This window comes from Pteropus alecto, unplaced genomic scaffold (genome assembly GCF_000325575.1).
Source record: "Pteropus alecto unplaced genomic scaffold, ASM32557v1 scaffold50, whole genome shotgun sequence".
In the NCBI taxonomy this organism is placed as follows: domain Eukaryota; kingdom Metazoa; phylum Chordata; class Mammalia; order Chiroptera; family Pteropodidae; genus Pteropus; species Pteropus alecto.
The window spans coordinates 12236533-12259068 of NW_006431918.1; the positions used below are offsets into that span (position 1 = coordinate 12236533).

General features: G+C 32.9%; 1 protein-coding gene across 1 annotated transcript in view; it reads right to left on the bottom strand.

Moving 5' to 3' along the window:
* Positions 1 to 100: 100 nt before the first annotated feature.
* SMARCA5 (SWI/SNF related, matrix associated, actin dependent regulator of chromatin, subfamily a, member 5) overlaps positions 101 to 22536 on the bottom strand; it is a 35731-nt gene continuing 13295 nt past the window's right edge. Inside the window, exons 7-24 of the mRNA XM_006906294.3 lie at positions 21837 to 21992; positions 21612 to 21743; positions 20217 to 20285; positions 17086 to 17195; positions 15013 to 15239; positions 13306 to 13427; positions 13067 to 13219; positions 11503 to 11635; positions 8398 to 8546; positions 8076 to 8195; positions 7137 to 7247; positions 6712 to 6825; positions 6403 to 6525; positions 5531 to 5663; positions 4818 to 4936; positions 4218 to 4430; positions 2105 to 2212; positions 101 to 1363 (exon numbers count right to left, since the gene is read on the bottom strand). Of these exons, the coding sequence (XP_006906356.1) occupies positions 1298 to 1363; positions 2105 to 2212; positions 4218 to 4430; positions 4818 to 4936; positions 5531 to 5663; positions 6403 to 6525; positions 6712 to 6825; positions 7137 to 7247; positions 8076 to 8195; positions 8398 to 8546; positions 11503 to 11635; positions 13067 to 13219; positions 13306 to 13427; positions 15013 to 15239; positions 17086 to 17195; positions 20217 to 20285; positions 21612 to 21743; positions 21837 to 21992 (2358 nt within the window). The 3' untranslated portion in view covers positions 101 to 1297. The remainder of the gene's footprint in view (positions 1364 to 2104; positions 2213 to 4217; positions 4431 to 4817; positions 4937 to 5530; positions 5664 to 6402; positions 6526 to 6711; positions 6826 to 7136; positions 7248 to 8075; positions 8196 to 8397; positions 8547 to 11502; positions 11636 to 13066; positions 13220 to 13305; positions 13428 to 15012; positions 15240 to 17085; positions 17196 to 20216; positions 20286 to 21611; positions 21744 to 21836; positions 21993 to 22536) is intronic.

Consider the following 22536-nt stretch of genomic DNA (forward strand, 5'->3'; position numbering starts at 1 on the left):
AGGGAAAGAACTAAGGGAAAAAAAACACCATCCCAAGGAAAAAAGTGAAAATCAAATGACAAAAGAAAATTAAAGAAATGGAAAGAAAAGACCACTTAAGGATTATAAAAGTTATATTTATTCACGATGCTACATTTATTGCATTCCCTTAGAAAAATGGAGAACTGTTTCTGTACCCAATTTGCACATATAAAACTTTATACAAATTATGTGTAGCACATAAAGGCCTCTGGTACAGCGAAGATCCTGCCACTGCAATCTGGGTAATCCTGCTCCAGGGTCTCCAGTTTATCAAGTCTGTCCACAGAAAATAAAAACTGGAATAATAGTCTCGCTGCTCACATTTAAAAATTATTTTAAAATATAATAAAATAAAATTTTCAATTACTCTAAAACTCAAAAACGGTAAACTGGAAGGGGATACATTTTGTTACCAATTTCTCGTGAACAGTATGACAAATTCACACATTATTTTGGTTGGATCTTTTTAAAAAACAACAAAACAAAAAATCACCTTAGTTTTGACATTATCTTTCTAAATTGTGGCTGCTTCGGAAGGTAATTTGTCAAAATTTTTACCAGACAATTAAAAAAAATAATATTCCTCTTACAAAATGGTACAATAACACCTTAAGGAACCAGAAAGTACTAAATGTCTTTGGCTATACAACTAAAAGGCCATTCTTCCAACAGAATAGGGCATATTCACCTCAGAACCAACTTTATAGAAACAGTGTAACAGAAATATGCATAGAACTTAATGATAATTTATCTTGCCTTTCCCCCCCATTCTACCCATATAAGCAAGGAGAATGCAATTTACATAATCTTTCCAGATGAGACTCAATAGCACTACGAAGATGATACCCAAATTTCTGCAAAGGCAAAGTGAATTAAAACAATCACACAACTAAGTGAAAACTGAAGGGACAAATGTCATTTGCAACTTTTTTTCTTATTTGCTTGTTTTTAAGCCTTACGAATGTAGAAATTATAGCTAATAAACAATAACCACAATCTTCACATATGGAACTACAATAGAAAAATAAATCAAATGAAACATTTATTAATAAATGAAGCCTATTTTATTATTTCAAGTGTTAATGATAAAAAAATTTCAGCACAGCTGTTGCATTTAAAAAAGTGAAACTACATACTATGTTTCTAGCTCAGTAAACAGATGAACCTGATGTCTTTGAATGACATAACAATTGAGCATTGTACAGTACATCTTATGAAGACCCGTAAATTAAAGAACTACTGGTTTAAAGTTAGTGATTATGAAACAAATATGTATTCATAGTTTCAGCTTCTTTTTTCTTCCTCGACCATCAGGTGCTCCATCCATTTTACGTTTCTGTGTCTATAAACAAACAGAAGGATTCCTTTTCATCAGAAAACTAACATTAACATCAAGTACACTGACAGACATAGGACAGCATTTAAGTGCTATGTGCTACATATTACAGGTATTACATTTTCTTATCCAGAATAATTTTATCAATTCATATTACTAACACTATGAAAAATTTTAATGCTAATAATGAAATAAATCACAATTAGCAGAAGTAAATCTGTATACCTAATAAATGTGTAACATGCCCTCTTACCAAAAGAAAGTCGTAATAAGAAGTTCTTTGTGGTTACAAAAACACCAGATATTATCCAGAAACATTCATTTATTCATGATTTTACAAATTAAAGAATAAGATGGCTTTTTTATCTTAAAACTTTTGCTTTTACATTGCTAAATTATTATTAGGACAATAAATCAAAGCCAGAAGTTAATCGTAAAAGTTGTAAAGCCACTGTTTTCCTAATAATACTTTAAATATTCTAAAATTATAACTTGTATTCCCGTAAGGTCAAATGTAGGCCCTTGGCACTCACAAAACACACTTCCCCAGATTTTCACAAATCCTCACATTATGGACTATCATCATAAATGTGATTTTCCCCATACAATGCAATCAAGTTTAATTTATACTTTAAGTGGCCCCAAGCTACATTATTTTAAAAAACAAAACAAAAACCTAACATGTCAATGATGGTCAAGTCATGTTCAAATTCTTAAGAAAATATTTACATATTTGTGAATACTTACTGAAGGCTTTGGTCCTCTTTTCTTTTTCTCTGCCTTCTCCTTTTCTTCTAGTTCCATGTTTTCTCTTTCAATCAAGGTTATTAAAGTGTTACACCTCCTCTGGAGCTCCTGAGTTGTAAACATAAATTTACAGGGTAAACCTGTATTTTCTACCTATAAGTTTTCATGATTACAATTTTAAAACAAAGGTATGTTTTAATAATGTACTACAAAATCACTTACACACCCCCAACAGATAAAATTTTAAAAAGCAAAAGGAACTGATTTTCATATACAATCCATGCTCTGAGGGTAAAACATGTATTTGTAAATATCTTTATTTCATTACTTAAAGCCATACCATTGTGTTTTCTTCATAATCTTTCTTTCGCTTAAGAATTAAACCAGTGAAAATCAACATCTCATAATACATGCAACACTGCTACTTGGTGGCTATGCCTGAAAACTGTCATTTATATCCAAATTTAAGAATAGTAATAGCTTGTATATGAGGGTCAAAATCAACTAGAACTAACATTAATAAGAGGTGTACATAATCTTTCCCTTAAAAGCATTATCAGTAGAATTATGATTACACAACGTACCAGGTCACCTTTCCTAATTCTGAAAAACGGCCATGGCAGTCTATGTTGAGTTCCACCTCATCTCTCTCTAGTAATCTAAACCTCCAGAAAACTGATAGCACAGTGCAGCAGTAGTAGATAACCCTGAAGAAAACACGGCTGACTACTGGCTCCCCTCCTCACTTGTTTTTTTTCTTGTAATAACTGATACTACTAAACAATCGCAACAAAATTATTAAAAACACTACTTTACAGAACACACCAGACAAGGTTTAGAAATATATGACCAGTCTACAGAGATAGAAGGTGGTATACTGTATTTCCCTTAAGAGGCACACTGAGACACACATGCCAGAATGTGTTACAGATGTGCTGAAGTATGAAACCTCCTGGCTCTTAGGCAAGGATTACGCTTCAATTATTTATCACAAAGGGCCATCCATCCATGTTATCATTTTTTATGCGTGCCTTAACCGGAACCATGTTAGGAAGTAACACATAGTTTTAGACCATGGTATGGTACTGGTAAATCAGTGTGACATTCTGCATCTTTATTTCACTTAGTGCAAACTCATTCTTATCGATATAAGTTGTTTCTGCTTAAAAACACATCAGGTAGGGCTTTTAGCAAGTCAATCTGTCTTTCCTCTAACTACATATTTATAGTGTATTTGTAGTCCGACATTTCCTAAACTAGGGTTTCAGAACAGTAGCCCCGCTGGGTGTTTACTGGAAAAGAAAAAATCCTTCAGTGGCCAAACATAAAAAAAGACTGCACACTGTCCTGCATCCTGAAGAGTGATGATGTCTTTTAAATACACTGAAGGAAACCCTATTATAAGGATGATTAAACTGTGTTAACCCAAGATATCCCAAATTTGAGACTACAGAACTTTTGGGATATTATCATCACCCTGCAGAACACAAAATAAGATTAAAAGGTCAGGTAAGATATGCAAGGAAAAGACCAATTTGCCAAAGCTAAACTTTTCTGATTTCTAATTTTAGGTTATTAGAAACAATTTCCAACAGAAACAGCCAAATATTGAGAATAAAAAAGAAAACCCAGCATTTAAATCAGTACGAATAGGGTGTTTTACTACATTATGCTATCTACAAATAATCCGGACTCAGCATTATTATGGGCAGATGTTAGTTACAAAACCAAAGTCTGAACAGGGAAAATTTTAAATAGTAATCATCACATTCAGAAGGTGAAACTGATGGTGACAGTTCCTCCTGACAACATGATTAAACTAGTCCTACTACATACATAGTGATGTTAAAGGTTATGTGATATTAAAGGATGGGCGCAATAAAGTTAAGTTATCTATGATATTAGGTTTTTAAGTGTGGATGTGGACTGTTTTCTAAGGAACTGATTTAACATACGATACTAACAATATCATAACAAAAATTTTCTTCAAAGATATAATGGAACCACAATCTTCTCTTAGTAATAAGTTACCTTAGTTCAGAACATTAAAGAATATACATACTTACTCCAAACCATCTGCTGCTACATTACACACAGAGGCCCAAACACTCACCATTGCAGTTCTGGACTTAAGAAACCAGTCAAATCTGAATTGAGGAGAGTTGCGAATACACTGTCGCAATTCATCATAAACATTTTCTTTGTCGAATCCAAGCTTGTGAAGCATACAGATCAGAAAACGGTCCTCTTCCTCAGTATAGTTTTTTCCTTTGTTAGTACCATATGATATCCTCAGTTGATGAAAAGGTGCTTTGTACCGTCCAATCTAAAAATGAGATATTTTATCATACAAAATATAAATCCTATATAATCTGTATTTTAAACTCAACTTTAGTAAATTTAGCTATATTTATTTCGAATCAGAATTTTCTACCCATAGCCTCTCAACTGCATTATATCACCTATGTCCTGAAAGAATTTTTTGGTCTTTATTCTAAAGAAACACAGACCCAGACTTTCTGATACTATGTGGAAAAAGCTATCTTAGTGTCTCTAACCCAGTTATATCAACCGAAATACTGAGAAAAATTTTGATAATACCTATAACATTTGAATTTCTTTGAAGAAAACTTTAATCATTCTTTTCTTTTTTAAGTTATTTTAACTCTCATATTATTTTATTAACTACCATATTTATTAATATGCAAAGTACCTTCGTATCAAGTGCTTTTTTGATACTAATTCTTCTTTGAATTCTTGCCTCTCCCCGTTCAATCTGAGCCATAATCTTCTCTATGTCCTGGAGCTCATTGCATCTTTCCCAGAACACAGCTGTAAAAGAGTAAAAAGTTGGACAGATGGGATGGGTGGAGGAAGGGAGAGAAATATAAAAAAACTTGTCATATTTTATTTGGTGAGAATTAAGATGTTTCCAGATCTCCCACATCTAATACCACAAAGTAAATAGGTCACTTATAATTTGTTTCCTTAACTGTAAAAAAAAAAAAAAAAAGAGATGAACTAGGTAATTTCTCTTCCAACTCTTAAATTTCTGCTATTCTGTGATTCTAAGCAGACTCATCACAATACAACTACACATATTCACTTGACAATCCAACTGACTCCAGGAAACTGGCACGTCATACTTGAAATGTCATGGATAGAGGCTAAATAATAAAAATGAAAGCACAATTATTCAATAACCTATTTTTAATTATTTCTTGCCTATAGCTACTTAGGGTAAAAAAATTAAACAAGTATGCCTCTTTGCTCAGTTTTTAAGAAACAGGACAAAACAAGGCACTAAACTGTGGCAAAATTTAGTTTATCAAAACGTCAATTCAGAGTAAGAAAATCTGAACTTTCTGGCAGCTCTCCAAAAGCCTGAGAACATTCTTATACCTATTAAAGTAAGAAAAGAATTACCTGAGTATTCAATGACTTCTTCTGGAGTTTTTCCTTCCACTTCTCTTGCTATATTTTCAATATCATCACGACCCCACTTCTCATTAGCTTTGATAAACTGGTTAAAATCTCTCTTATTCCAATTGGTAAATCCCTTCGAATCAATAGAAACAATATTTAAACACAGAATAATCAACTTAGAAAAGATACTGTTACACTTTACCAATGCTTCTATTACAGAAAATAATTTTTGACTACTCGTTTATTTTTTAATTACATTCACTTAAAATGGTAACTTTTCATGTACATAAATATATATGTTTACATCATACACTGCTTATTTACCCAATTAAATCTGAGTGGAAGAGACTTAAGGAATGCTTCAAGAAAAGGTGACATTTTTGCTGAGCTTTGAAAGATTAGTAGGAGTTTGACAGAAAGAATGAACATTGGTTAAAGAGTGGGAAAATGGAAGGAAAAGATGAAGCTTTAATTATAGGTTAAGGCCAGACTCTGAAAAGCCTTTATTGAATCCTAAAGAATAGGTTACACAAAAAAAAAATACCAAGCAGAGATGTATAACTGAGAATTACGACTCAGAAAAAATGCGGACGAATCAAAGGAAAGGAAAGGAAAGATGGGAACACTAAAAGGCGATCAATAGGACACCCACTCTACCAAGGCTGGTGGTGCAAATCTAATCTTCTCAACTACCTTAACAACTAGTGACAGTCCAAACGTAGCATTTACCCATATGCCCATGTTTTATCATCTACAATTATTTCATTTTGAAAGCAAAAACCTATACTTCTTTGTATACCCCAACACAACCTGACACAGTGCCTTACAAAATAAATTATTAAATTTTGTGTTGATGGAAGGCTACACTATACCTGTGTTAGAAGCTTCTCTTTTTCTTCTAACTCTTCATCATTAAGGGGTTCCGCTTCATCAATTTTAAGCTGTTCTTCTTTTTGTGCCTGTGCTGCATTTGGTAGGTCAGGATTTCGAGGCACCTAAAAAAATATTTTGCTATGTCACTATAAATTTTAGAAAATACATGGTAGATTAAATTTTTAACCAACTAAATGACTTATCGCAAATTTAATCCAACAGGACAGAAAACAAACCAGTATCTTGCATTTATTTATTAAGTTAAAAACAAACCAGATTAGTTATAAACAAAGTGTTATTTCTAGTACCTTGTACCCAATAGTTTTTCTGTAATATAGAATTTCTTTTTCCAATAATTCAAATAAACGCGGAGGAAAGAACTGAAAATCCTGAACATTGGGTTGTTTTGGAGGTCGAGGAGCCTAAGAAAAATAAAAAATAGTATTGTCCATAAAAAAGAAACTATTTTGCTTTAAATCTATGTCTAATCATCTTTATTTCATAAACCATGACAATTAATTCTCCAACTGAAAGTATCTTTCAATAAAACTGAAATAACAATCAAAATTTTAAATGCATAGATTCAAAATTAACTTTCAGAAAACTTAATTAAAAACTGAATGAGGTACATTATAAATCACACAATATGTAATTCTCAGTTTTTACTGTAAGAATATAAGAAAAATAACTTACATTTTCAGTATCTCCTGAAATTTTTGTGCTGTCAACTCACCTTGGGTGCTTTAGGTTCACTGACACGAAGAGCTTCCCTGAAATAGGCATCGACGGCATAGTTGGCTTTTCTTTCTCGTTTAGGTGGTTCGATCCACTCTGTGAATGCAATCTAGCATGTGCGAAAGAATTCAAGTCACCAACTGTTACTACACACAGCTGCAATCTTACATGGATGCAATTCACATCATTAAGACTGTTTTAAATGGAAAAATGATAAAAAAAATCCTGGACTATAAGCTCTGTGAGGACTGGGGCTATGCTATTTAAGTACTGTAATTAACACACAGGACAGTGTCTAGTGAATAGTACAGACAGTGAGTAAATATTTCTTGACCAAATTATAATTCTGCTGGGTAAAAAAAAATGCTATAGAATATATGCTACAACCCAAATTAAGAGAAAAATGTAAATATATATTTAGCCTAGAAAAATATTCAAAGGATATACATGTCTAAATGTTAACAAGGCAAACACTAAGTGGAATTATTTTTTCTTCTACCCTGGAGATATTTTCTAATTTCTCTATATAATCCCAAGTATTGCTTACAAAGTTAAGAATTTTTTCTCTTTATTACCAGCCAACTGTGCAGTTAAAAAAAATTTGAGTAAGGTTGTGACAATTTTTTGCCAATAATTTTTATTTTCAAATATCTGTAATTACTATATTTGCCTCCCACAAAATATTTCACTATCATATTTTTTATAATGTTATAGTGAATAGTATACAGTAAGCTTCATTACATAAACCTTTAAAATATTTTGGAGCTTACAAACTGAAAATTTGGCCTTAAATTTAACATAAAAATGAAAATAATTTAGATGTGAATAAAGAGAAATGACTGTTGAGACAAACTTACAAGGCACTACACCTAACATTTAAAATTCCAAGTTTCAAGTAAAAAAAAAAGCCTTCAACTAACCAAAATCTCTAAATTACCTTTTGTTTTTCTCTATAATCTTCTCCCTCAAAGTTATAAACACTCGACTCTGTGTCCATTGTGAAGTTTCTAAGTGAGCTTTCACCCATCTTGGAGAGCTTTTCATTCATCTCTGCTGTCTGGGGAACAAAAAAAAATACCTATTAGATTAAGAATTAAAAAAGCATGAGAACTATAGCCAAATGAATTAGGCTTTACAGGACACAAAAGTTTTTTTTCATGGAAATAGGATTATCTATAATATATATAACAAATATTTCCTTGGTAGTGGTTTAAAATATTTTATAGGTTAAAAATACTATCATCTGATTTACATCTCACCTTCTTTGCACCTCTTTCCAAAATACCATCAATATCCTCATCGGTAATCTCACTTTCTTTTGAAGCAAAAACATGTGTTGCCCCATGTCTAATCATTTGAAGCATTTCATCTTTGCCAATTTTGTTCAGATTCTGATCCACAAGTCTTCCTGAAAAAAGAGTATGTTATATGTTAACTGAATAAACTTTATTTTATTGGAAACTTGGCATTTTAAATGTTAGATTTAATGCCATGTCAATTTGCCTCAAACATCCATCAGCTGCTTATTCACGTCTGATAATTTTCATTTTTATGTAAAATTTAAAGCCAAATTTTTAGTTGGTAAGCTTTCAAATATTTCTAAACCTTGTTATGTGTTATGTAATACAGTCTGTTGTACACTGTCTCAATACAATACATATGGGGCAAATAACAGTAATTTGGGTTATGTTAAAATCAAAATTATTAATTTTTTTTTTTAAGTATCGACAGGTGAGAGCATTAACACAAGAAGTTTCTGGTAAGCAGAAATATTAATACTAATACTCTCAAATCAGCCTTTTTTATTTAGAAAGGTGAAGTACAAAAAACCCTTCATAATGCCAGATTTTATGTAAGGACTGAAATATACAGTATCGATTTCTGAAAACTTCTTAATTTTAAGAACTGAAACTGTTGAAAGCTTATTTTGATCACAGAAAAAAAAAAATCAACATCCAAAAAGTAATTAAGATGTTCAACTGGCAGGAATTTTGCCAACTCTATAACCTGTGTTTTCGAAAATAGAGTCATCAAAACAAAATACTGCACAGAATTGTTTTCACTCTCAAAGGCCATTCACATATACTTATATAAAGCTTCCACTTTTGTATTTCGACCAACTTGTAATGAATTGATAAAGACTCATGTAGTTTTCTATAACTTCAACAGCTACTTGTGTCATGGTTTTGAATCCCTAATAGAACACTCAACCAAATTTCTGTGACTTTTAAAGTTAAGATACACAGTAGCCCTTCCTTACATGAGAGGATACATTCCAAGATCCCATTACTGAATCCTACATATGTCATATTTTTTCCTATACAAACATACCCATGATAAAGTTTAATTTATAAATAAGGTGCAGTAAAAGACTAGCTACAATAGCTAATAAAAAAAGAGAACAATCAGTTATGTGAACGTGGTCTCTCTCTGATAACTAAAACAGCTAAGTGACTAACGGACGGGTAGTATTTATAGCGTGGATACACCAAAGAAATGAATCACGTCATAGGTGGAACAAAGTGAGAGATGCTATGAGATGTAATCATCTGTATCGTGAACAGCATGCCACTGACAAGTTATGAATTGTTTATTTCTGGAATTTTCCATTTAATATTTTCAGACTGAAGTTAAAAGTGGTAACTGTAACCATGGAAAGCAAAACTGTGGATAAGGGGGGACTACTGTATCAACATTTTTCTTTGGACTGAAAGCTACTTCACTGCTCTCAAAATGTCCTTAGGTTTACGGAGATTACTTCTCTATTGAACATGGAGGGAGCTTTTCATAGAGTGCTTCTGCGTGTTCTTATATTTTTAATTATTTCTCATTCCGTTAAGACTGTAACACAGAGATATGCATCCAAGGTTTGCAGTTTGACTACTGTATCTATAAATAGGATTAACAAAACTACTAGAAAATTTGCCCCATTAAAAAAAAAAGTTGAAAAACAGATTTCTAAGTAGACTATAAAGGAATATTTTTTTAATCTTTAAAAAACGTGTTTCATAGATAAGAATAATTGAGAACAAGAACCATGTGGCAGTTGTTTTCTAAATGCATGGATGAATGAATGCGAGGGGGAAAAAAACCAGCTAGTCATTACATAACCCATGAGACATCTCACTGTAAGTCCCCAGAAACTTTCCTACCTAAATACTTCACCCTAATAGTTTATATAGTTCTTGATCTCAAGTTACTTTCTAGCTGTATTAACAGTAGACAAATGACTTGCTTCTACCTCTGATTCCAACATCAAGCTGGCATGAAGAATAAAAGAGATGATGAGTATAAAGCACATAGCACACTGCTTGGCACAAAGCAAGCACTCAATGTTAAGCTATTAACAAAAACAACTAACAATAAGCAATCATTTACTGCCCTCAAGTATTCAGACATGTGGTTAACACTATGGCTGGCATTATAGGACACCACAGAAGTGTACATTCCCTTACTTACATGGAAATTAGAGATGGCAGGCAAAACCAAGACATGTACGGGAAATAATCAGCGAACAATGATAACAGTATATCTCCCAGCTTTATAGACAGATAAAAAGTAGATGTTCATGATACAATATGAGAAGAAAAGAAACTAATGTGTGCTTGAAGTTATTGAGGATTTTTTTTTTCCCTTTTGGCATTTTGAATCCATCACCAACTATACTGTAAGCTTCATGAAAACATAAATATCTTCCTTAAAATCTGATTTGAAGTGAGAACTTGAAGTTCCCTTCAATTAATCCAAAATAAAATCCCATTTCCATTCTCCAATCCTAATTACACCAATATTTATTCGATGTCTCCTGTTCCCTAAATTATAAACTCGTTGAAAGTAAGAACACGTCAGTTTCATTCACTACTGAATTCTCAGCACTACGAATAATGTCTTGCATCTGCTGAGTGTTCAATACACAGCTGCAGACCAGATAAAAAATATAATCAGTCTCCTTGAGTTTCTTTTATATTTCTTCAGTAGCCTTCAGAGTAATCAATAGAGTGCTTAGTACACGTAAATCATAATAAAGTTCTATTTAATATGCATCATGCTGAATGCTAGGTATTTTATGTACATTATCCTCTTTAATTCTTAAAAATCCTAAGTTGCAGTTACCTTTAGTCCCATTTAATAAATGAAAAAAACAGGCTCAGACAGTGTAAAAGAATTGCTAACTGCAGTCACTGTTCAAGCTTCCTGAGCTCAAACCCATCCTTGTAAACAAAACTAAAAGCTTACTCTCTCTCTAGAATACACATATTGTTGGCTGTTAGCTTGATTCAAAAGACATAAAGCTTCTCCTTAAAATCCAAGAAAAAAACATGCATCAGTCTAAATTGGTAAATTTTTAAGGCTTGAAGGCTCACCTTGTTGGATGACTATTGAATCCAGTCTGAGTTTCATCTCAGCACGTTCCACTATTCTTTCTTCTACAGTGTTATCAGTTATAAAGCGGAACACTCTGACCGTCTTGGTTTGTCCAATTCTATGTGCTCGGTCCTAGGAGAATTACCATATTATTTTGAATAAAGTTAAAAATTTACATAAATAACATCTGAATGTGTATAATGAGAAACAAAATGTAAATATTCTCAAGTACAAGACTTTTAAAACTATGTAACAAAACAACTATACCATCTATTTTTAAACATTAGATTCATAGTATGTTAATATTTCTTAAATTCTCAATTTCAATCAAATTAGTCATCTCACAGAGAAATCTTTTAGGAGGTATGGAACACATCATGGCTGCTGAATCTGTGAGAAACTATCAAATTAATTTTACTAGATTATGTAAAATATATGTATTATATCTCTAGACACGAAAAAATTAGTTTTTAAGTCTGATAATTTTTTTAAAATTTTTTCTTAGGTTCAAATTCAAAATGTTTTTCTACATAAATCAAATCTAAATTTTCATTGTTATTAGGAAAGTGACACAAATAAATGAACTTCACAAACAATATAACAATCCCAGTCTTTTAAGTATTACCAATTAATTACATACAAGTAGTCAAATTAATTTGAATTCTATTTTCTGTTTAACAAGTTTGCAAATCACATTCCTGCAAAACATGCCTATTTCTAATTGACCAACTTTCCCTAGTCACCCTTACAAAACGTACAGGATGAAAAGTGACCAACACCAGAATTGTAGTAGTTGGTTTTATGGCCACCAATACCATGGGTCAAGTCATTAGCAGTATCAAACTTAAGAATTTTTAAGTTTTCATATTAATCTACAGATCATACATTTTCTTAAAAAAAAAAAATCTTTCTGATCTGGTCAAGGTACTTCCCACTCACAGGTGTAAATTTCAAGTATCTAATGTGGCAGGCAGGTTAGCATCTAACCAAATCCGTTTCCCTACCATCAGTCACGATTTCTTATTCAGTTATGTTATGTGATTAGTTCTGGACAATGAATGTGGGGCACTTTCAGCTCTGACCCATAAAAAAATTTCCTAGGTAATCTTCAGGTCTCTCTAATCCTCCTGATGTCACCAGAATGGAGAAGATAGAGAACTCCATGGTCCTAAGATATGGCAAAGCTGTAAGCTGCAACTACAGATGGTCCCAGACTTATGATAGTTTGACTTGGGATTTTTCAACTTTATGATGGTGCAAAGCAATATTCATTTAGTAGAAATAGGCTACGCTAAACTATAATACTGGGTTGGTTAAATGCATTTTCGACTTAGGATATTTTAAATCTATGATAAGGTTACATCCCGAGAATGTAACCCCACTTAAGTCAAAGAGCATCTATACTGATTTAGATGGAAGACCACCTGCAAATACTGACCCTGAACTACTAGGTCAGAGAAAAACAAAATCCTACTGGGTTAAGTCACTGACATTTGTAGACTGTTTCTTTGCTTGCTCTAATTAAAAAAATCTGTAAGCACAAATATATTTGTTATCTCTTACCATAGCCTGGAGATCTACTTGGGGATTCCAATCTGAATCATACAAAATAACTACATCAGCAGTAGCAAGATTGATGCCAAGACCACCAGCACGTGTGCTTAACATGAATACAAACTTCGTGCTATTTGGTTCGTTATACGCATTGATGGACTCCTACAGACATATAAAATAAAACAAATGTCAGACAATTATTTTATCCGGTGTATTTTTTTCATCTCCCCTCCCTGGGTTTTACTCACTTGTCTCTCATCATGGGGTGTCTGCCCATCCAACCTACAGTACTCGTAATTTCTCCACATGCAATAATCTTCCAAAATGTCCAATACCCTTGTCATCTGACTGAAGATTAGTACTCGTGAACCTATTGGTAAATATAATAATAGCAGGTTATTGTAAGGTTCAAAAGTAAAAAAAATCCTTTAAAAATTTAAGGTGAACCGAAACTAACACTAATCGATTGCTCCTTAATTCCAAGTTACCTAGTTGAATACGAGAAAAAACTATAAATTATTATCTAGTCAGTCGTTCCTTCCATTTTTCCCGTGATGGTACAAATAGAACAGGGTAATATTTCTATGCGACACTAAGTTAGAAAAGAGTATCTGAGTCTGATTTGGGAGGTCTTGCCATCCCCAAGGCTGAGAAAATCATCATCTTTTTATCACAGATACGTTTAAAAATAACCTACCATTGCAACTCTTCCACATGCAGGGACCTGCCACACATGCCCCAACACTCACCCAATAACCCGGTCTTAATCTAGTCTAATAGGTCTTCTGAAGACTCAGTCCTGAGCAAAGGACTTAAGTGTGTGCCTCACATCTTCACTGATCATCCTGCACTCATCTGCCATGATTCAAATTATGCAACTGCTTTGTTTCTCAGCCAACTGCACAATGCCTTCAGTAGAATTTATGAAGACAAAGGGATTATTTTTAAAATAATGGTTGTGAAATTATCTTGTCTTAGAAGCTAGGCTCTTAATTTGCTTTTGTCCCACCTTCTGTAGCCCCAAAGCCCCAAAAGGACGTTCAATAGTCTTGATTTTGCCTGCAGAGTTTATTACAGCTTTCATTATTATCTGAGTATGCCTACCAAGTTCTTGCCACACCTATCAATTCAATTCCTTTACTTAGCTTTCAAGGAAAGCATTTTAGAAAATTTATTTCTATAAAAAGGTATTAAAAAAAAAAAACAATTCACTAACAATTTTTACAACGTTTTTGATAGGGGATTCATCTACTGGTATAACTGTCATTCCTATCAAAATATAATGAGAAACACAAATGGAGAAATTGAAACCTGACTATATACTTCATATTACAGAATAATTTATGTATGAAATGCCTTGATGTCTGGGATTTGCTTCAAAATAATCTTGGAGGAGGCAAGCAGGTACACTATAGATAAAAACAAGTTTTGATCTGGCTTCATGCTAAGTTTGCTCAAAATTCGTGTTATTTAATTACACCTATACACATACCAGACAGACTCATTTTCATATAAAAAGTCAACATGTTGCAAGTAAAACTGCTTTGGATCTAAGCACATAATATTTAATAAAATAATTAAAAAACACCACCACAAACATAACACCACTGTGTACCGAAAGATCTGAGGCCTGTGTATGGGTTGAAGAGCATTCCTGGCACTTTATAAGAAGTTGGTATTTCTGGGAAAGCATATAAAAAATGAGAACTTTCCTCCCAAATCCAGGGAGTAAGATTGCCTCAACTACTGATCACTTTCGTAAAGTTTTAAGGCCTAAAATTGGAGGTTGGGGCAAGGGGCAGGTGAAGCTTAGATAATGGGTAGAAGTTAGAAATACCTCACACTTCACCTTTAGGAAATGCTAGAGTTGTCTTTTCAAAGTGAAGTACTGTTTAACACTGCAATTTTTAAAAAGTTTTCTTAATTTTTCAATTTGATACTAGTAACCCAGATACCTTGTTCCTTTAATTTAGGAAGTAGCTTGTCTAACACCACCATTTTGCCACTATTGGTAACTAGATGCATATCTGTTGTATAAGGTGGACCAGGTTCAGCTCCATCGAAGAGATATGGGTGATTACAGCACTTCCTCAACTGCATCAGGATGTTCAACAACCTCATTTTGTCCATCTTTCCTGCGGAGTTTAGTATATCTATATCCTTCATTAATATCCGAGTATACCTATTGAGAAGAAAAATAAATTAAGAGGGCTCAAATGTTTCCTATCCAGTCCCTGTCACTTTACATGCTCAATCCCCTTCCCCATTTCAACCCCAAAATACCTGTAAGAAACAACCCATTAACTCCTAAAGTGTGGTTAGGAATTTACCATACATAATTTCTTTCTTTTTTCTGTTTTTCTTTATGGCCTACAGTGTTCTAATGTTTACATTTAAGCTTTAGGCCTTGAGGCCCAAAATAGTATAAATTTGTCTCTTTGGCATGAATTAAACACAACAGTATGATACCACATTTTAAAGTAATTAAGCACAACTTAAATCGTAAGTTTTAAACATAATTTTAAACATAATTTCTCAAAAGAAGAGTGTCACTACTTAGTTACTATTCAATGTAGCTAGTATAGTGTTTGGGTAAAAACACTCATCTGAGGAGGAAGAATCATGAGAGGTAAGGCATGATGATGAGAATAACATGAACACAACATGACTTAAATATAAGTAAAAATTCAAAGGGGAGCAGGGGTTATAGAAGCAATGAAGCTACAGCCACAGGCTAATTATAAAAAGCCTTGAAAACACACTAAAAATTTAGATATTGCCCTGCAGGAAAGAGCAATCTGTCTAAATAACAAAGTTTTAGAACTCTGAATCCTCTGAACAAAGTAATTTAAATAAGCTAAGCAAACTATGCTTAACAACTCCAATTATGGGATGCAAAATATTTTTCAAGGCAGACCTTCCATCACAATTGATATAAAGTTTATCAGTATTTTTAACTATAAAAGATCTGTCTTCTCTTAGCACTGACTCCTGTCTTAGTTCTATATTTTAGAGCCATACGAGATAAGCCTAGCATCTTTGCTACCCTATAAAAGCCTTTCAAAAGTTCTGAGGACATTTAGGATGTTCTACCCTCTATTCTATGGTGGTTTCTCTTCCCCTGAAACACACCCATTTCCTGACATTACATTCTTTCAGTACGCTTCCCAACAACTCCAGTCCCTTGCAAATACTTTATCGACATTAAGTACAGAATTGGATCTACTTGAGGTGTGGCATAAGCAATAAAGAACAGGATGGCTATTTATTTCCTGCTTTTAAACACGACATTTAAATTAATAATGTGCTAAGATTCCAGTATCTTTTTCTGCAGCTACTTGACATTGTTGGTTCATGCTGAGATTTCTATTGCCAAAACAAACAAACAAACAAAACCCCTAAGTCATAGGTTTCCAGCCTTTTGGATTTCCTATACCGATAAAACTTAGGAAGGGGAAAAAAAAAAGAAGAAAATTACAAGTCTTTCAAAGTTATTTTGTCCTATATAGGTATTTAAAAATAGCTACCTTGTATTATCACCATAATTTCCCAAAAGAACATTTTATCCTAAAATAAAACATAAATGTAACTTTATGGGATAAAAGCAAGCACTGAATTTTTCTATCTGTATAAATAGTCTCCAACTTCATCAGACTAGCCGCAATCTATTATCTAGAATTTATGACCTACCAAATTAATCATGTGCCACGTCTATGCAACCAAAGCTTCCTTAAAACAAACAAACAAACAAACAAACAAAAAACACCTCAAGCAGAGGGCTTTATATTGTATCCCTGTTTATTTAAATCCCAAGTTTAATTTTTGGATTCATAAAATTCCCATCCTGATTCTAATATCTAATAATTTCAAGACTTTGTATCAAATTTGATTAGCAAGCTCTATGTTATATGACCAGAAAACTCTTCAGGCTGAGTTCAATCCAGCAAACAGCAATTCCTGGAAGACACAAATTAGGAAAACAAAATACAAATGAAAGTTAGTTAAGAATCAGTAGTGATAGCACATACCACTCCCTTTGCATTTTGCTGAGACCCACATAGATTTTCACTTCCTTTTTCGGAGGCAAACTCTTTTCAACATCAGCCTTAATTCGACGAAGTAAGAATGGACGCAAAACCTTAAAAGATAAGGAAAAAAAAGGAGATGACCTTTTCTACAACTTAAGTATTTAATTTCAGGATCTCAAACCTGTCTACTAAATACATAGAAAAGAAATTTATCTGCTTGAATATCAAGTGATTTTTAGGACTTCTCCTTTCCAAATATGTAATTCATTAGAGAGTTTCTCAAAGGTAATACAAGATCATTATTTATTCAATATACATGAATATATCTTGCTATACTGACATAAAAGACTAAAAACAATAGTATATTTTTACGATATTTTCAACATTCACTGCTTTTCAGTTTTAAAACTAGTTACCTGCATATAGGATTATCTAACATTACTTAAGAAACAGCAAGGTTCACATGAAGATGTCTTTATGATTAAAAAAATTTTAAGTTTACCATCCTTTTTAAAGTATATAAATCATGAGTATGCAGTTCAATAAATTTTAATCAAGTAAACATACCTGTATAACCATTATCTCGATAAGCAGAATACCCTAGAAATCCTTTTTGTACCCTTCACAATAACTATCCCCCCTTTAATCCCAGAGGGTAAGCAATATTCTTACTTTTTAGCATCATAGATTAGTTTTGCCTATTATTTTTTAACTTTATATACAGACTGATATCTAGTTCATTTTATTCAATGTTACGTTCGTAGACATTTCCATGGTGTACATAGCAATTCATTTTCATAAAATAAACTGTAAAATGTAAAACTACAGATACCTTATTTTTATTTGTATCTTCCTTTCTTCTAATTATACTGGCTTATAAATACACTATTATTACAAAACAAATTAAAAACGATGAGAAAACTTATCAGCAACACTTCTTTAATACCATGTAAGGAAGCTGGTATAGCTCTAGTCGACAGCCAGCACCAACTGCCAGACACGTAAAGACCTTCAGCCCTGCCAGCTCTCTTCTAGAATTGTCAAGGTAAATGCAGCTAATCCAGGTAAAACCAGCGAAACACTCCACTCAGCCAACCCATAAATGTGGAGTTATTAAAACATATGCTATTAAGTTTTTTTTTTTGGAGAGGGGGAAGAGGGGTGCCGGGGGCTATTTTGCAGCAATAGATAACTGATACATCGAGTAAGAATTATCTCGTTCCTAAGTATAGCCATGCTGATTCTGAGTAGCCTTTCATTGCAAGACCACAGAAAGTATCATAGGCATTTTGGAGTAAAGACAAAGAAAGTAGAAATGTCGCTACCAGACCTCTTCTCCTGGATTTGATAAGCATCTCTATACTACTCTCTGAACAAAATAAACAGAGATGCTAAAATTGGTTGATTTGGTTGTGTGAGTTCTTTCAGTTTGTTTTACCTACACATACCTATCATGTTAGTAAAGCTAAGTGTACATATATACTCCACGATCCTTCAAATAAGTAAATCTAAACTGAGTGCTACATGCTTGAATGCCATCTAATTTGAAACAAAGGTGCCTAGGAGATTATCGCCTTCAAAAAGTTAATAAAATAAATTCTACTACACAAGAATTTTAAAGTACATAATTAATTTATATAGAAAGAAATATCTGACCATTCTTATATCTAATTTTTCCCCCATTCAAATATCCACTATGAGCCAAGCGTTGTGCTAGGGACGCAAAGACAAATATAAGTTGTATACCTGAAACTAATAACATTGTATGTTAACTATACTTTAATTTAAAAAGATAAATCTAAGACGTAGTTCTAGCCTTTGTGTTTACAATGCAGCAGAGAAAACACCTGTAAATGAATCATTTCCATACACTGCATGAAGGCCTATAATGTTAGTTCTAAAATTACTAAAGATGGAATGAATATACAGGAGTCCCTCAACTGTCCTCAGTCTTGGTATTCAGTAGAGAAAGTGACTTCACCAGTAAGTCTTAGAGGTTAAGTATTAATAAAGTGGGCAGAAAACATGATACTGAGATGTAGCAAAAAAGATATGCGAAGACAGAGAGACTGGAATCTGCACACTGTTTACAGAAAACTGACAGTGGAGTCAGCAACTGTAGCAAATTAAAGCTTGACATAAGTGAAATGATTAAAGAAATGTTAGAGTTAGATCAAGCAGGGGACGGGCGGATCTGCCCTCCCAGGGAACATCTGTAATGCCTATGGCATCTCTGGTCATCACAAATGGGGGCATCCAGTGCGTAGAAGTGTCGGGATGCTGTAAACAGAAAAACCTCCAAAGAATTATCCAGACTGAAATGTCAATAAAAGTTGAGAAATACTCAGTTAGGTCCTAAAAGGCCTTATATGCCTCGCTTACAAGGTCTGGCTTTATCCTGCTGGCCAAGAATTCTTAATCTGGGGGTCTGTTAAACAAATTTCTCTACCAACCAACCTTTACTTGTGAATCTTCATAGGAAGGAAAAAAAAAGCTACAGTCACAGCAAAAACTTAGCAACTCTGCTCACAATGTACTATTAGCATTTGCTTACAGTCATTGGATTTAACAACAGACGAAGCGTTAGCCTTTCGGAATGGAATCTGTTAGAGTCTTGTATGGAATGTAAATGAAATAAGCTTTGAACACCTGTGTTAATCCTATGCAACTCTTCCTTCCCCCACTATACTTCTTTTTAACCTTGAGAGATTACTATCCCCCCTCATTAAATCAAGATTGCAAGGTAGGGCGAGGGTGAAGTGAAGTGGGTAAAGGGGATCAAATATATGGCAGCTGAAGGAAACTGGACTTTGGATGGTAATCACACAATAAAATACATAGATGTCATATTATAATGTACACCTGAAAATTATATAATTGTATTAACCAATGTTATCCCAATAAACTTAATTAAAAAAAAAAAAAAAAAAAAGATTGCATCCTAGGTTAAAGTTAAAACTGCCATACATCACTCTCTCCTTGGCATTATAAGATCAAACAGTTAAGTGTCAGGATTCAAACAGATCTGATTCTAAAAGCCACTGTGCTTGTTAACAAAAAGTAATCTACAAATTTAAAAAAATCTCTATCATTATTTCCATTAGAAATATACCCTATTCCAAAATACTTACCATATGAAGCCTCTCAACTAGCTTTTGATCCCCAAGGCAATTGTTTGTATCAAACCAAGAATCAAAGTCCTACATTAACAAACGAAAAATATATTAAGATCAGAGATAATATTAACTATGAACACCCTATTATGCTAGAATTCTCTAGAATTCTTTAAAATTTGAGTTGTGAACAAAAATCATTTAGTTTAATCCATTTTTCACATGTGTATCATTGTTAGCAATTAATTTTATAACTAGTTTGAGAATATTACTTAATATTTTTCTCAAAAACATCAAGATGGCAATTTTCAGTGAAAACAGTAGAAAACAAGTTTTATAGAAATAAAAAGCTTAAAAATTAAAATCACTTTATAGTTTATCTAAGACCACTCAGACTACTCAAATATAAGGGTTTTCAAAGCAATGCCAATTTCCACTAAACTTACTAAAAGTGAAATTGAAATTACTAGTATTTAATTAGTATTTGGATTGGATTTGAACAAGAATAGTTTTCCTTGCCTCTTGACCATATTATATATGTATTTGCTTTGTTAGTAAACGTAATCTTAGAATTCATTGTGTTAACTGAAACAAAGCTTTAACAGATAGTATTAAACAAACAAAAGTGTAAATAGAGTAAGAAGTTATCTCAAAAACAAAATATCAAAATACATAAATGTAAAACTAAAGCTTTCTGAGACTGATTATATGATCCTTAACATATCAAACCCAAATTAACACCTAAGAACTTGGTTGAATAAATGTAGGAATGTAGAGCTCTTCAAAGACACACAAAGTCTCTCTCTCCCCCTGTCCTTCCCCACTTCCCTTCCTCTCTCTGATAGCAGAGACTGTGACATACATTTTCAGTTCCAAGGTACGACTAACAGTTCAAACAGTTAATTAAGCATTTCTATCACTGCAAATAATTTATAGAGGTGAAGATTAGGTTCTATGTTTGTTGGACCATAAAAAATGGCTAGATAGACTTGGTCAAATTTGAAGGCCATCATGGGGAGAGGTTATCTTTGGGGTCTAAAACACAGGTTATGTGAGGTACACAAATTCACGTGGGAAAAACCCTGAGCAGCACCTAGGAACATCAGCAGTCTACCTAGAGCCACTGAAACAAACTCAGGCCAACATGATTATCAAATAGGAATGCAAATCTATGATATTCCAAAGACAGGAAACAATGATTTACAAAATGAGATTAAATTTAAAAGGCAAAAACTCTCGATGCATAAAAAACTTAGGTTACACCAGGCTAACTATGCAAAAGCATGAAAAATCAGTCATTATCTTAAGCAGTGCTGAAAAGCAGGCCAGGCCAATTCCATTACAAAAATGTATAGCATTAAATAAACACATTATTATTATTAGTCCAACCAAAGAACAATTAGAAATACTTACATCAGCTGAATTAAAGACATCTGGTAACAAAAAATTAAGAAGTGACCAAAGCTCATGCAAATTGTTTTGAAGAGGTGTTCCAGTTAATAATAGTCGATTTGTAGTCTTGAATTCTCTCACTATTTCTGACAACTGAAAGAACCAAATTCATCATTAGTATATTCTGAATGTTTCTGAAATTCTAAATAAAGTACAAATAATGTTCGCATTTAAATATCAAATTACCTTAGATTTTTCATTTTTGATCCTGTGAGCTTCATCGATAACTAAGTATCTCCAATTAAATTTTTTGAAAACAGACTTCTCTTTAATAAGCATTTCATAAGATGTTACACATACATCCCATTCTCCTGGTAATAAAACATCTCTGACAAAAGCAGCCTATGTAGCAAGAGAAAAAATACATTATGCAAAACATAAACTATACATTAAATCTGTATCTGATACATAATAGGTGGGGATATTAAAAAGGGCTGAATTTAGCAATATTATGGCAAGCATCTAGAACCAGCTTTCCTATCACTAAAGTAACTTCATTTAAGTGTCAGAACCATTTAGTAAAAAAATAATCGAAAAATTAATCAGTGTAAAATTCAACAAACTAACTTAGAATGTTTTTCTTCTTCCATTCCACTAGGTCCTGAAATTCTCAGGAGACAGGTTTGGGCAAAAGAGAGGGCAGTTTCTGACATAATGTAAGAGAACTGAAGGATAGTTTGCAGTAAGCATTTTCATGCCTTTCATGTTTATGGATGTATTAAGGCACTACTATTATTATTCTCATTTTTCAGATGAGGAAAATGAAACAAACAACAGTATGGTTAAACAACTGGGCTGTAAAACATAAAAAGGAACTTGGTAACTTAATATATACTCAAAGCTATCAATAAAGGAAGAAAAAATCTACAATCGGCACTGAGCGCTG